The sequence below is a fragment of the Colletes gigas genome, unplaced genomic scaffold (genome assembly GCF_013123115.1).
Source record: "Colletes gigas isolate AHSC1104 unplaced genomic scaffold, ASM1312311v1 Colletes_gigas_Sc00018, whole genome shotgun sequence".
In the NCBI taxonomy this organism is placed as follows: Eukaryota; Metazoa; Arthropoda; class Insecta; order Hymenoptera; family Colletidae; genus Colletes; species Colletes gigas.
This window is the reverse complement of record NW_025106647.1, coordinates 5620450-5636620: the sequence shown is the minus strand read 5'-3', so window position 1 is coordinate 5636620 and position 16171 is coordinate 5620450. Positions and strand designations below refer to the sequence as shown.

Below are 16171 nucleotides of genomic sequence, written 5' to 3'. Positions count from 1 at the left end.
TATTATACAACAAAAAAATACATATATTAACTGATGATCACAATACTCTGTGGTATTCTGACCTATTCATTGAATTAAAAAGGATGAATTTAAAAGGATGCTTTAAAGATTTGGAAATACTTTACTATTCCTGTATACTATGTATCGTGATGAAAGAAAATTAATATCCACAAATTTTTATTTTGTTGAACCAATTATATATATATAAATATGGTTTTTTAGTTTATGAGTATTGGATAAATTTTTGAGTATATTTGATAAAATTAAATTAAATAAATTAATGCAAACAACACCTGTAAATAAGTCCAGTAATCAGTAAGACTGTAACAGTGAACATTTTTAAACAAAATGTATAAAAGTTATTTTAAACATTTGCATCAGTGGCTGTACATAATTGAGAAACAGAAAGAAGGAGAAACAATACATTTGAAATTCTGTATGGATGACAGAGGACAAATTTGTTAACCCTATTAAAACCAAGGTAAGTAAGTAAGTAAAGCCTTTGCGGACGAGTGTAGTCAAATAGCCGCCCAAACCTTTTTACTAGAGGTGTGCGAGAACTTGAAATATCGGGAACCCGATGGTCGGGACGAGTTGGATTTCTGAAAATGTTCAGGATTCTCGAAAGTCACGAGATTCCTGATATTTCGGGTTCTCGTACACCTCTAGTAAAAAGGCTTGGGCGGCTATTTGCCGACACTCGTCCGCAAAGGGTTAAAATTATATGTATATATATATATATATGAATAAAAATTATAACTATTTGTGTCTTTATATCTCTAAAAAATTTGATTTTATGTACTTTTAATTTCATAGGGTTAAAAAAATGGATAGCTGTTGCTCAGGAGTAGTGCAAGTATTTGTGGGTGAATGGAGCCCAGAATATGAAGCACTTTCAATTAAAGCTACGAAACAGACTTCATCGGCTGAAATAGTAGAATGCATCATTGAAAGACTTGGGTTAGTCGATGCTTCTGTTTCGAATGGTTATGAATTAGCAGAAGTGGTAGGAAATTCTGTTGGACAAGAATGTAAAGAAAGAAGACTTGGCCCAACCGAGTGCCCTGTAGCACTTATGTTACTATGGCCAAAAAATGCAGTACAGCAAGAATATTACAGGTAAGTTAAAATTATAAATAAGAGACAAGATTTGTAAAATCAACAAAGGTATTGATATTGGGGGGAAAAGCACACTAACATTATTTTACATATATTTTTTTTATTTTCTAGGTTTTACTTGCGAAAGAAGCAACCCGACTTGTGGTCAGATAGTAGATTTCCAATGGATCCACAACTCCTGAAGGACTATTTTAATAGATTCCTGTATCAACCGCGCGATAAGGAATATCCAGATTTGTGTCAACTCCCAGACCTCAATGAACAAACTTTGTTGGATAACCTTCGAGCTAGGTTTCTAGCTGGGAACATATATACCTATGTCGGCAGCATATTAATTGCACTCAATCCATTCAAATTTTATCCTATCTATAATCCAAAATATGTAAAACTCTATCAAAATAGAAGATTGGGGCCAGATATACCTCCACACATATTTGCCATAGCTGATGCAGCTTATCATTGTATGCTTAAAGAAAAAAGAAATCAGTGTATTGTGATTAGTGGTGAAAGTGGATCGGGTAAAACGGAATCAACAAATTTTCTACTGCATCATTTGACAGCGCTTAGTCAGAAAGGTTCGCACGGTAGCGGTGTTGAACAGACAATACTTAGTGCTGGTCCAGTGTTGGAAGCGTTTGGAAATGCAAAAACGGCACACAACAACAATAGTAGTCGTTTCGGCAAGTTCATACAAGTGAATTACAAAGAAAATGGAATGGTGCATGGGTAAGAATTTTTATATACAAGCATGAAAATGATTATATAATTTCGCGACGAATTACGAGAATCTATCGTAAAATTACTAGGGCCGTTGTACAAAAGTATCTTTTGGAAAAATCAAGAATAGTTTCCCAAGGAAGAAATGAAAGAAATTACCATGTATTTTATTATCTCTTGGCTGGAGCAAATGAACAAGAAAAACAAGTTCTGCATTTAGAAAATTGTGATCGTTATAATTATTTAAATAAAAGTGGCTGTTACGGACTTGAAAATATCGACGAACGACACGAATTTTCAAGACTAAAACAATCTATGGAAATGGTTGGATTTACACCAGAAAAACAGAGACGCTTGTTTGCAGTTTTGTCAGCCGTTCTTCTACTTGGTAATTAGAAAATTTTCTTAATAATAGGGTAAATTAACTAACCGTTGAGAGCTCGGTGATGCAATCTGTGGAACCACGGTAGCTCTTCCTGCACGTCTGGTGATATGCAAGTTGTTGAGTTTGTTGTGGACTCTGGCTCACTGGACTCTCTCTCGTTCGTTGTACGTTGGGCCGTGTAATGTTGTTCGTACAACTTTTTGTGATTGTCTATCTTTGTATGTCAAGTGTCGCGCCTTATATGCTATTGTAAGAAGCCAGCCGCAGTCAATCAGAACTTTTTTCGTTCAGGATTGGTGAGCTGATACTTCTTGTATTTCGCGTTCGCGAGGGTGGGTCCTTTATGACGGCTATTATGATATTACGTTTACATTAATACTAAAGCCATTTACGCTAATGGCTTGTAGTGATAATGTAATCGCCGAATTGCTGTTGTAAACCGAGCGGCATGTTTCGCGACGCAACACTACCCATATTTAATTACTTCAGGTAATGTGGAATTTCAACCTAGAAAATCTTATCATCATCACGATGAAGCAGTAGGAGTGAAAAATCCTGATGTGGTTGCTCTGATATCTGAACTTCTTAGAGTGAAACAAGAGACTCTTTTGGCCGCTCTTACTGCCAAACGTGCGAGAGCTTCTGGAGAAACTTTAGTCATTAACTATAGGCTTCCAGAAGCAATTGCGGCAAGAGATGCCATGGCCAAATGTTTGTATGGAGCATTATTTGATTGGATTGTGCTTCAGGTAAAATACCGTTTCTTTTGTTTCAAAACGCGCATTATGAAGTTACATGAAAATAAGTTGGAGTATTTTTTTTTTTTTAGGTTAATCATGCTTTACTTTCAAAGAAAGATACGCTTAGAGATCATCAAGGCAATAGTATAGGTGTATTAGATATTTTTGGTTTTGAAGACTTCAAAACGTGCAATAGTTTTGAACAGCTGTGTATAAATTATGCAAACGAACAATTACAACACTATTTTAACCAGCATGTTTTTCAATATGAACAACGAGAGTATCGGAAACAGGGAATTAGATGGACGGACATAGGGTACAGTGACAATTCGGGCTGCTTAAATTTAATAGAAGGAAAACCAAGTGGCCTTCTCTGTCTCTTAGATGATCAGTGCAAGTTAGTATCAAACCTTATTTTAAGTAGATTGATCTCTGCATTATGTTTCATTAAATATTGAAAATGTTTGCAATAGTTTTCCAGGTGCAACCAATGAGACACTGCTACAAAAATTCAATTCGGTACACAAAGACAATCCATTTTACGAAGCACCACAACGACGAGAAGCAGCCTTCGTTGTACGTCATTATGCAGGGGCTGTTAAGTATCAAGCTTCTAATATGAGAGAAAAGAACCTGGATTTAATGCGACCAGATGGCGTAGTTGGTGTTTTGAAAAATTCTTCCCTCGCTTTTGTCCGAGAATTAGTGGGTGCTGATCCAGTTGCAGTATTTAGGTGGGCGATTCTTCGAGCATTTTTTCGAGCTCATTTCGCTTTTCAAGAAGCAGGTCGAGTTCACAGACATGGACGAGGTATGTATGATATATTTGTTATATTATAACAAAATATAATTTTCATTGAATAACCGTTCGCAAATGTTTTCTATTTCAGCCGACGGTACGAAAACGTCTGTACAAAACAGGTATAGGACACCGAACGAGAATTTGATAAGGTATTTATTACATTGCTATTTGATCTCGTATTATTTTTGCTCCCGTAAATGGGTGACTAAAAAAGAAGTCAAGTGCTAGTTTACACATAATAAAGCAACATTTGTTAATTAAATAATAATGATCGTGATAAACAAATGCCAATGTTGTTGCGCTTCTTTTCGAGTATGTTTGATCTGCATATTTTCTCACTCCACAAAGTATAAATCTACGTTGTGCGTTAATAATATTTGCATCAAGCTGAGGAAGTTCGTATGTGTTTACAATTAAAGCAAACGTTAATTATATTTACATTGGCGAAATGTCTTTTGTTCTTGTAGCCATCTTGTGACGTTGTCGAGCGTCAATCTAACTATTAACCGAATTGCGTAAGTGGCCTTTTGGATCCACTGTATGTGTCATTTTGGCAAACGTTACATTTTTTTAGGTTAAGGTGTTTTATGGATTTACAATGTTTATTCGTGATATCGTAACAGAATTAAATTAACATTTACAATCGTAATTTAAATGACTCAATAATAGTACAAGTAGCTGCAGGAACTTGTAAATCCATATAATGTTTTTCAGTCTTGTGTGTTCAAGATATTGTTTAGAATTGTATGTATGCACCTTTTGTATTAAGTGTGATTAGAGTGCAATCTTCATGACTTTCGCTATACAATTCCATTCTGTCGTTTGATGATACACAGGGTGTGTCCGCTAGGGTAATACGCCGAGTATGTGTGGATTTTTTATGAGAAAATAAATCATAAATATAGAATAACGATGTTTTGTTTGTCGCACTTGCTACGCTTTCGATCTATTAGATCGTATTGTAATAGCGTTAGATTAGTTATTGTATATTTTCGATTTATTTTTTGATAAGAAATCGACCCATACATGATCGTACCATCCGATCCGAGACGCCCTGTATTACTACTTTACTTGCTATTATTCTGGAGCATGATTAACAGTTCAACAATAACTTTTTATTTGTAAAATTCATACCAATCATTGAAATTCACATTATTCCATTGGAGTCACTCATGAGTTATCAGTTTTCCACAGTCGCAAATAAAATTTTAGGTTTATTCAAACTAAGCATTCATCTTTAACAATGTGATTACTATGTAGTTACATAAGAATTATCTTAAAACTAAGCATGAGAGACTTTTTCAGTTCGCACAAACATAATCGTCCACCAAGTTATCAGAAGCAGCGCAGTGTCTGTATACCATCAACTATACCCACTACCACATTATCTTCTATACAACTCGAAAACAACGACAATGTAAACAACAACCGATTGTCGTGGCCACAATTTCGAAACATTAATCAAACTCAACACCCGTCCAATGTAACGATGATGAAGGGTTACTTAATAAGGGGCAGGGAAGACCAGCCTCATAGTAATAATAAACTCAGACGAGATACTCATACACCACTAGAGAGGGTGCTTCCAAAAGACGAAGCAAACGTCATGGAACGCGCTAATCAAATAGTCATGTATGTAAACAGCAGCTACTTAATATACAATAACATTGTACTTTAAGCTACAAAAACTCACTGCTCTACAATAAAGGTAGTGTGTGCTCTATAGTGATTCTGGGTGAAGGATTTCTTTTCATAGGTAACGGCCTCTTTAGTAGGATATTAATGGTCTTCCCATGCAAAATCATATATATCACTGCTTTCCACAAATATTCATTACTTTCGAAATTTTTCTCGTGTTTTTCAGAAGTACGCCATAGTGATCATTTTCTTTGAATATATCATAATATTCATGATCATTGTCCCTTAATTTTAATGTTTTAGTCGTGAAGTTTTAATGATTTTTTGTAATAATTGTAGCTATAACTGGTGCATGCTGATTTCACAATAGTAGTTCTCTCGTTCGTTAAACTCGGAATATACAAATTAGCCCATTCACAACTTACATAAATCTAAGATTGAGCTTCGTTTAAAGATCAATAATAATCATATGGAATTACGTACTAATGTTTGATTAATGTATACAATCGGTAATGGGTTTGTTTGTATTATATGCTGTCCAATGCAACAAATAAATTCTTTAAAAAAATCGTATGTTACCGAACTCCTCGTGTTATAAATGCGTGCCCTTTTGCTAGCAACTAATTGCAATTACTTGCACGGTATAAAATTTTCTCTAGAAAGAAATAAAATTTATCAATAAAGATATTAACTTTTTATATTAGTAGTTCAGAAAGTATGCAAAATGCTTGTTATTAATATTAATACTTTGTATTAATCGTTTATCTAGTGCAATAAGCAAATTGAATTTCTCTCATACTATTTAGGATTTCTTTGAATTTGCTAATGACTATCTCTATACACAGTTAATTCTATTATCACATGCTTCTTATATTTGCTACCATAATTAAATCATATGGTTGACAAGACCATAATATGGTTCTGCTAAATGTTTGCTATTTATATTTTATGGTACGTTTGTTAAACATATATTAGCAATGTCATACATGTCATTGTAAGAATTATGTACTCTCCTTTTCCTGTTTTCCTATTGCATAAAATAATAATACTAGCAACATTGAATTGGTCAATAAAAATCCTAAACATGCAAGTAATTACAAGACGACATACATAATTTTCTTTGCGATTTTTGATTGCAATTTATATATCCTTTTAGTAAGAATTTATGAAATAGGAAAAGGAGTCCGTACACCATTGCTTAACGTTAACGCATTGAATTTTAATGCTTTTACAGGAAAAACAAATCATTTCGACCAAGAGAACGTGGTAAGAAGGGTTTAAAAAATCTTCAAACTGTAAAAACACTTGCTGGTAGAACACAGAGTTATGGCACGGGACCCGGGAAAGCAAGAAAACAGCCCATGACAGTATCAGCGCAATTTCAACAAAGTTTGCACAGTCTTATGGATACCTTAAATCAGGCAAATCCTTTCTTCATTAGATGCATTAAAAGCAATGCTAATAAGGTACCAAATGAGTTTGACGAAGAAACTGTACAACGGCAATTACGATACACAGGAATGTTAGAAACAGTTAGAATTAGGCAAGCCGGATTTAACGTTAGATTAACGTACGAAGAATTTATTCAACTGTATAGAATGTTGCTACCCAAGGGTTTGTTGAGTTCGCAATCAGACGTTAGAGACTTCTTGTTGACGTTGAATCTTAATAGAGACAACTATCAACTTGGGACGACAAAAGTGTTTCTCAGAGAATCAGAGAAAATCAAATTGGACCGAGAATTGCACCAACAGATCATCACAAGTATTACGACTATACAGAAATGGTTCCGCGCATGTCTGGAGAGAAGGAAGTTCCTTAGATTGAAAAATGCGGTTGTGCAAATACAGTCATTTTGGAGAATGATCATTGCCCAACGGCTGGCACAGTCTTTACGCGCTAGAATTGACGCCGCTGTTCACATCCAGTCTGCTTGGAGAGGTCATAAGCAGCACAGTTGGTTCAAGAAATTCAAGATGTGTATGATTACCTTTCAAGCTCACGTTAGAGGTAATAACGCACGAAAGGCTTTCGCGGAATTGAAGAAACGAAAGAAGTTACTCGCCGATAAAATTGGGGAATATAAAGAAACTCAAGATCATCGGGATCTTGCGTACGATAACAGCAAGATATTCTCCAGGCTCAGAGATAGCGAAGAGTAAGAATCGTGGTATTTGCATGACCTTGTAACGTAGTCGTAAATTCATTACTAATATTTTTTTTTGTTCGATACTTAGATCCCTCACGGACGATCATGCGTTGCTGGACTACAGTACGAGTCGCAAAATGGAATCTCAGAATCGACTTACACCGGCAAGGTAAGTAAATATTTATTTACGTGCTTAATCAGTTACTATCGCGTCGTATTGATTTACAGAGCGGATAATGTACTTCGGGATAGCACGATCGACACAAACATGACATATTCTAAACGTAAACTTGCTCCAAATACGAGAACCATGCACGAACCCAACACGATTTTGAAAAATATAGAACCTTATTCGTCCGAAGAATTTAACGAACGTAAAAGCAGTTTGGAAAGCTTGACTAGTTTACGGAGCTACGAATCTCAAGTTAGCGTTAACAGCTCCGAGTCGCAAGAAAATTCTTGCTGCAAACCTATACCGAGCACCAGAACGAAACGTGGCGATAATTTCCCCGTAGTCACGGTAAACACAAACTTAGCAAACGCTTCCAGTCGACATTCGTCCGTTAATAAACGCGCGGACAGTTCGTCGACAGGGTACAGCGACGGAGAAACTGATACAGAAATTCCAAGCGCTGTACAGAGCGCGCCTCCCATTTTCAACACTGCTCCGCCATTCCCGTGCCCACGAGACATTAAATACCATCAGTCTAACATAAATTTGACCCAAAGTCCAAATTCCGACATCTGGCGACGTCGGGGAGATTTCACGTCTATTAACTACAGTGATTATTTAATGTCTGGTCCTCACAAAACAACGTTAACTCGCTCCCCAAATGTCTCCCAGTATAAGAATATAGCGGACAACATATTCGAACAAACGCAGCATGAAAAGCCGAACGAAGCATCGAATTTTAACGTGAAACTGGATCAAAATGAACGGTTCGTTCATATAGAGAGTTCTTCGGGCAGGGAACAACGTAGATTGAGCGACAATAGCGTACCTAGCGAGCGAATGGAAAACGTTCCAGCCTCGTTGATCAGACGCGATCAGACTTACGGCCACAAAGAAACGAAAGATTTTAGTTACTTAAGAAGACAAAACTCGGAAGGAGATACGTCCATGAAGTTAGACCCCGTGAACGACGAGAACGCTTTGAAGAGTCCTTTGCTGATGGGATCGTCGCCCAAGGAGAAGAACTTAAGACCAAAGGAGAAATCTGAACCCGATGTGCCTGTCAGGAGCGCAAGACGAAATCGTCCGTCTCGAGAATTTCATTGTAGATCGATGGGCGAGAGCGTATCCGACACGGGCGGCACAGAAACGAAGAGTCTCTTTCTTGGCACGATCAAGGAGAGCGACTTGAACAAATCCACGAACGTGTGGACCCGCAAAGACGGCCCGCACGAAACTGCTTCGAGATCCGTCACGGATTGGCCCGTGAACAAAACCGAATCCGCGTCCAAGACCCAGCAACCGGGCAAACGCATGAGATCCAATGCTATAACGACTCTCGATCTGAGGAGAAGGAACTCTGATCCGGCTACTAAAATATCAGGACTCAGCGAGGACAAGCCTGGTACCGACACGAGCCCCAACGATCTGAAACTCGCTCCTGGAATGAATCTGTTGGAATGGAAAGGAAATCTTTTCACGTTGGCTGGTCACCGTTTCAGAAAGGTAGCGAGGTTCGCCAAAGATGACGTGTGCGTTTGCTGCCACGAGAAAATGGACGCGTTCGTGACGCAGGGATACAAGTGCGTCGATTGCAAACAGCTGTATCACGTGAAGTGTATCCAGAATGGCGGAGTACTTAAGATGCCGTGTATATTGGCGAACACGCCGGGCAGACGAAAGAACAGAAAGCCGCCGCGCACGCCCTACGACGCCGCCAAGCAAACCGTCGCGTCAAAGTTCAGCTTGACGGGCACTTCTGCTTTCTCCGACAGCACGGACAAAATCATATCCGACGCCAAGGAGTTGGCGCTGATGCAGGACTTCATCACCAAGAAGATATACATAATGGAAGGACAAGAGGAGGGCAGGAAACCCAGCGAGGTGGACCGCGTGTTCAAGCAGGCTTTGCGTAAATTCAAAGACGACCTGGTGATCACTTATAGCGTCGCCATTCAACAGGGCGTCGAAGGCAACATCAAGTACACCGATTTGATAGCCAACTTCTTGCACGTAATGGAAACCGTTTGCAAGCAAGAGAACACACGCGAGGATTTTCCCGTGACAATGGGAGTGAACGCGTTCAGAGGGTTCATGAACGAATTCATGACGCTAGTCAAAACCGAAGCGCCGGAGAAACAGAGTAAAAGCAAACGCAAGAAGGAGAAGAAACGGAAACAAGAGGAACCGACACGTCACGGGAATCACATGTTCCAGTTGACGATCATAAACATACCCACGGTCTGCGAGGTGTGCTCGTCATTCTTTATGTGGCCTATCGAGCGAGGACTCGTCTGTCAGAGTAAGTATTATTTTCACGTTTACCTTTATTATTCTCTGTTACATAAGAAAAGGGCGTTTAAAATGTTCTTAGCACGTTTCTCGCGACGAAAGTTGACAACTAAACAAAGTTACGTTAACGCATTTCCGACATTTAATACAAGCGATTCAAACGCTAACTTTTAGTCTCAAATTTCCTGTCCAGGATAGGTCAAATATTGGAGTTTATTGAACATGTCTGTACTTATCTTGAAAGTTCAAACAAATATTGCCCCAAGGGCATAGAATTGGGCGCTGACGAGAGCGGGTCCCCGTCACCATATTGGCTACGGACTGCTAATACGATACCGGGTTGCAAGCCCCTAAGCATCCATATTGGTTGGTGCGGTGCTTATGTCTGTACTGTTTCTGCTGCAATAGTACACGAGAGTTGACATAGTCACACCGCAACTCCCATGGCGAGCCCCTCTGTCCTGCGATATAGGACTACTCACTGCCACTATGATGGTCCAACCCATTGATAGAATAGAGTTATCGTCCTCCCTTGCTTATTGAAACTAAAAAAAATTTGATTTTTATACTTCCGAGCAGTAGTGAAATTTAAAAATCAACATTGAGGAGGTCTTCTTCGGGAAGTAGGAGATTGAAGTTCTATTAACTTCATGGTAGATTTGCCTCTCAACCTTTGCATTTGAGTTTTATTATTTTTTGCAAATCCTCGTTCGAACTTACAGGAACGAAATTGAAATTTATATCTGATGATGGTGAAAATAATCGATTTGTAACTGACAAAATTTGACGTTTATTCGATAGAATAGTTAAATTGTAGAATAAATTATTAAATAAATTATTTACTCGTTAGAAATGTATATCTAGAGAGCGATTTTGCCTCTTTGATTTCAAGGAATTTCTTTCATGGACCGCTCGGGATTTCGTCGAATGCGGCAACGAACCGCGTTGATGTTCTCAGGGCTTAGTGCGGTTTTTGGTCGACCTTTTCTTGAGCAGTCCTAACTATGGCCAAGCTCCTCCGGTTTTATAGCATGGTAAACCGTAGAACGGGGCACATTAAGCTCCTTAATAACGAACAATGAAGATTTCCTCTCTCGTACAAAACAATTACAGACAATCTGTTCTTATTTGCTTTCATCTTGATTTAAATTGATATTAAACAGACACACGTATTATACAGAGTTTCATTGAGGACAAAATGGAATTACTTTTTGCCTAATAAAATTTCAAAATTAAATAAAATTTAATTGTGTCTATGTATTTGCGTAGCATAGATGTTACAATACAAATAGTTATAACTCGGAAACGAGCTAATTTACAGAGTTCGCTTGTCCATAAATTTTTACTTCACTATTATACAAGATTCAGTAGTGTATAGATACAGCGAAACAAAAGTAGTAACAGACGTGACAACGCTCTTTTATTAGAAACGTTATTATTTGCTCGGCGCGCTAAACTTTTAATGATACCCGAGCGCAAGAAATATTGAATCAGCACGGCTCGACAAATAATCACAAACAGGAATAAAAGTTATGTTTATTTCAAATATGCGACATTGATAGAAAATTTTTTATGAAAAGAAACTTTATGAGAAAAATGTCTAAAGAATTAATTTTAATTAACTGATCAAGTCCTTATTTTCTACACGTAATTACTATCAAATATATCTTACTATCATTAAACGAAACAATATTTTCGAGTATTTCGAAACATTTACCGCGGGTCAAAGTGGAGCCAGCCATTACCAGCCGGTGGGTGAAACGCATTGACACGGTCGCGTTTCTCTGTCTAGATTGCAAGCTAACGTGTCATAAGAAATGCTACATGAAAGCGTCGTCGGAGTGCGGGAAAGAAGCGTCGCTGCACGAAACGAACTCTCGTAACGTCTTCGGTGTCCCGTTGTACAAATTGGACTGCGGCGACGGGAAGGTGCCGCTGGTGGTGGATCGATTGATCACTACCATAGAGATGCATGGTCTCTACACGGAGGGCATATACAGGAAAAGCGGCGTCAGTTCGAAAGTGAAGGAATTGAAACTGAAGATGGACGAGGGCGACTTGGAGAAGGTGGACTTCGAGAATTACCAGGTGCACGTGCTCGCTGCCGTGTTGAAGAGCTTCTTTCGTGACATGCCCGAGCCTCTGTTGACTTTCGAGTATTACGACGACTTTCTGCACGCTGCAAACCTGACGGACCCACGCGATCGTATCAGCACGCTGTTCGCGATCCTGAAGAAGCTACCGAAACCGAACTTCGACCTGATGGAACGTCTGATCGTCCATTTGGCCAGGGTGGCGCTTCACGAGGTCGACAATCGAATGTCACCGTCTGCCTTGGCGATAGTCTTCGCGCCGTGCATACTCAGGACGAATAGGACGCTGCCCGCGCAGGACTCCTTGCAGGACGTAGGCAGGCAGACCTGTTGCGTCGAGACGATCGTACAGGAGAAACTGAGGGTCGTGCGGGCAACATTGGCCGATATAAATACTCTCGAGTCCGCCTGCCACACGGCCACTCATCGGCTGTCCAGTTTGCGATCCTCCAAGATCTTCAGCCCGGAGGAATTGAACGCCGCAGCCTCGAACGTGGCCGCCAGAGGCAACACCTCGGATCGCGACAGAGATCGGGGCGACGAGGAGGCGCTTCTCGTCGATCATATACAGGAAATCCAGAAGGAAAAGGCACTGCTAACTTCCACCCTTCCCAGCCTGACGAGGGCTTCCTCAGACGACGACTTACTTCTGTCTGCCACGGACCTGGACGATGGCTCTCTCGATGATCTTCTTCCATCCTCTGCCGGTAAATCGTTTGGTTAATTAATCAAATAATTATGCTAATACATGTTCAATATATTTCTAAAGGCTCTGGTCACCATTAGAAAAATTACAAACACTTTCGTTCGCGTGTTTGTATCTGTTCGATGACCCAATTATATCGTAACGCTTTCATGCATTTATTTCTTCGCTGTCGTTCGGTAGATTGATAATTAGATATTGGATATATATCGAATTTGTCTAAATCCACTGAATGCACCGATGGGTTCTTCAACTACTGTTTCTGATTAAAATAGGGCACATTTATAATTTAGAGAAATGGATCGATCGGATTGCTGGATATTTAAATTAAAATCTGTCCGTCAACCGTTTCGACAGAACTGGGCTCTTTTGAGATAACGTTATTTAAATTGATATTTCAAATAGAATTTTTTTAGAATTAGATCTTTTTGCATTGATGAAATAACAAGACGATAATTAGGAAAAAGGTCGTTCGTGTACTAAACATACTTTCTTGATATTTTGCAAATCCATCAGTACATAATGCACTAGGTTCCTTTTAACCTCTTAGGCACGATGCGCCACTATAGTGGCTTTGGCGGATGTCGTCTTTTTGAACGACGCGCCAGTATAGTGGGCCAATCTAGTGGCTCACTCTAGTCGTTCATTGTTTGAATTAATTGATCATTTTCATACGTTTTGTTTCACACTAATTTTGCCTTTCAAACGTTTTATAACAGTGTTAACAATATACAGTCTTTATTTTTGATACGGCAATGTCAGTGTCATTCCAATATATTTGCGTAGAGAACAGCATTGCCTCGCGCAAAATTCAGTCGTGCCTAAGAGGTTAAAGAGAAGAATTGTGGGTATGCGAGATTCATTGTTTCAAGAAACGAACGATGTTGTCTAAAAAAGAATAATCGTAACGTCACAATGTACAGTGAGCCGGAGGAGGCCAATATTCGAAGATGGCTGCCACCGGCGATAACGATAGTAAATAAATACACAACGTAACGTAAATATCGGGCGATTTATGAAGTGTTTCGTTTCGCGTTTGTTCGCAGACGGGCTCGTGAGAAAGAAACCGATTCAGAGACAAAGTTCCGCGGACAATGCATTTCCTACGATCATCAGCGTCGACGAGGACATGGTAATGGTATGACCATAGAGGGAAAACATTATCTCGACGAATGATCGATATGTGTAGCAACATGACACGCGCTGTGAAGCGTCGACTGACGGCAGCGAATCGACGAGTCTTACTTCTGGTCTCATCGGCAAGCCGCTAGTAATTTAAATAAGTAGTAAAACACGACATTAGGTAGGTCTAGTAATTTGTTCCACGCGAAGTTAAGCTGATCAAACGTACATACATATACATATACATATTATATATATATATACATACATATATATATATATATATATACACACACATATATATATATTTTTTTCACTCTGTCGCAAAGCTTTCAGAGGTTTCTAAAGAACGATTGACAAATTACGCGAGCATACAGCTTCACGTGAAAATGTACTAAATATTCATTTTATAATCTATTTTTCTCTTGGAATGCATTCCTCTTTATCGAAGACTGTCAATCAGGCTAGGTGTTTAGGTGAGAGACGAATTTATCGATGCAGACGTATATTCGCGTCGCAGGTATTCCAACGGTACAGAATATCGCGCGTTTCGGTCTGTCACGATTCATTCTTTTCCGCACGATCGACGCGAAGAGTGGAAAGCACGTACGGATCATGGTTAGATCTTTTACGCGAAAAAAAGAACAAACGTTACTGTTGCGTATCTCTACTTTTTTTTTTTTTTTTGAAGTCGCATTTCGATACTTGTTCTAATCGTGTTTCTTTTCTGTATTATCATCGATTCCTTTACGAACGATAAATTCCCTCTTCTCCCCTTGTTCAGATTCCACTCCGTTCTTTTACAGATTTTATAGACTGTTGCGTGAATCATACAGACACACACACGTAGACACACACACATATACGGACGAAAGTAACTCTTTTCCTTAATTGTAACGGAAGCGTAAATTTGCAGCTTTGTTTCGATAATCACAGAGTCTAGAAGCGAAAGCGTTTCCAGTATTCTTCGTTGACGGGACACGAGGATGTAGGCGCTTCGATCGAACACGATGATCGAAGGCCGCGTAAGATAACGAAGGCACTCTGGTCGGGTATCATTTTTTTTTCTTGCCAGGCATATTTCGTTGATCCTTTTATGGAATACTCGCGCGCGACTCTATGGACCGTTATCGAATCACCGAGGGATCCGTGTCACGCGAAAAGAGAGGGAAAAGAGGAAACCAAAATAGTAGCTTTGTACATATTATACGATATATTAATGAGCATCTCGTAATAGATCTGTTATTATTGTTAACTTTACGAGAGACGTTACCAAGATTATATTTCTACTGTCGATGTTCGTCGCGTAGGGCTTACATACAACACGCCTATTTGTCGATAATGTGTACACACATACACGAACACGTACACACAGGGCCTGCCAATTCTTTTCGTTCTCAAATTAGTTTTTTTTTTTTACTTAGTGTAACTTCCGTTCATGCAGAGACTCCTTTATACATATTATATATATATATACACACACACACACACATACAAAAACAAGTCCGCGTACACGCAGGACATTTATATACGAGTACTTATGTATATACAGAGATTTTGTACGCACAGGACTGAGCAGACGGTTTTTTTTTACTTGAGATTTATTACAATTTCGTTTTAGTTTCCCCCTGTCGTCCAGTGCCTCTTTTTTTTTTTTTTTAGTTTCCGCTTTCTTTTATGTTCGCCTCCCCTTCGTTCCCGCCCCTTTTTTAATACACCCAGCCAGCGTACAGTTCTCTTTTTTCTTTCGCGCCAGCCCACACAGAACAGCTTAACAATTGTAGAGGTCGGGAATGATTCGAGCGAAACATCGGGATCAGAAGTTTTCGCGGATTCACGCGGCTCGCGAGGTAAATGTTTTTCGCGCGACAAAGAAAGAAAAATAAAAACCACGCCCAGGGATTTTTAACTGTATTTTTATTTCGCGGCCACAGTTACGTTTAATATAATTACTCGGGGGTGTACGAGAACGAAAAATCCCTTTCGCCATTTTATTCGAATCGCTTTCGACTTTAATTTTGACACGGCTCGTAGATTATTTCAATTTGCCCGGTAATTTCATAACTCACGAACGCGTAATTCGAAATAGCTTTATACGCTTTTATTTCTTCAATGCCGCCCCGGAAGTTGCCTCTTCCGGGTAAATAATTTTCAATGTACGTTCGTTTCGTCGTTATTGACCTTTGCGCCGCGGAAAAGCGCTTAATTAAGTCTCGCGAGCGAGCTTTTCGATCGAAAT

General features: G+C 39.1%; 1 protein-coding gene across 3 annotated transcripts; it reads left to right on the top strand.

Annotated features, from left to right (window-relative positions):
* Positions 1-160: 160 nt before the first annotated feature.
* On the top strand, positions 161-14263 carry LOC122400408 (unconventional myosin-IXAa-like). Of its 3 annotated transcripts, none has more exons than XM_043401859.1 (14): positions 161-481; positions 817-1119; positions 1231-1845; positions 1926-2224; positions 2711-2970; positions 3051-3358; positions 3435-3772; positions 3852-3912; positions 5069-5395; positions 6636-7559; positions 7639-7719; positions 7779-10024; positions 11807-12814; positions 13857-14263. In XM_043401859.1, exons 2-14 carry the CDS (start codon positions 827-829, stop codon positions 13952-13954), a joined length of 6858 nt encoding a protein of 2285 aa, XP_043257794.1. In that variant the 5' UTR covers positions 161-481; positions 817-826; the 3' UTR covers positions 13955-14263. The 3 variants fall into 3 exon arrangements, with proteins under 3 accessions (XP_043257794.1, XP_043257795.1, XP_043257796.1); XM_043401860.1 differs by lacking the exon at positions 5069-5395 and adding an exon at positions 4231-4278; XM_043401861.1 differs by lacking the exon at positions 5069-5395.
* Positions 14264-16171: the final 1908 nt, after the last annotated feature.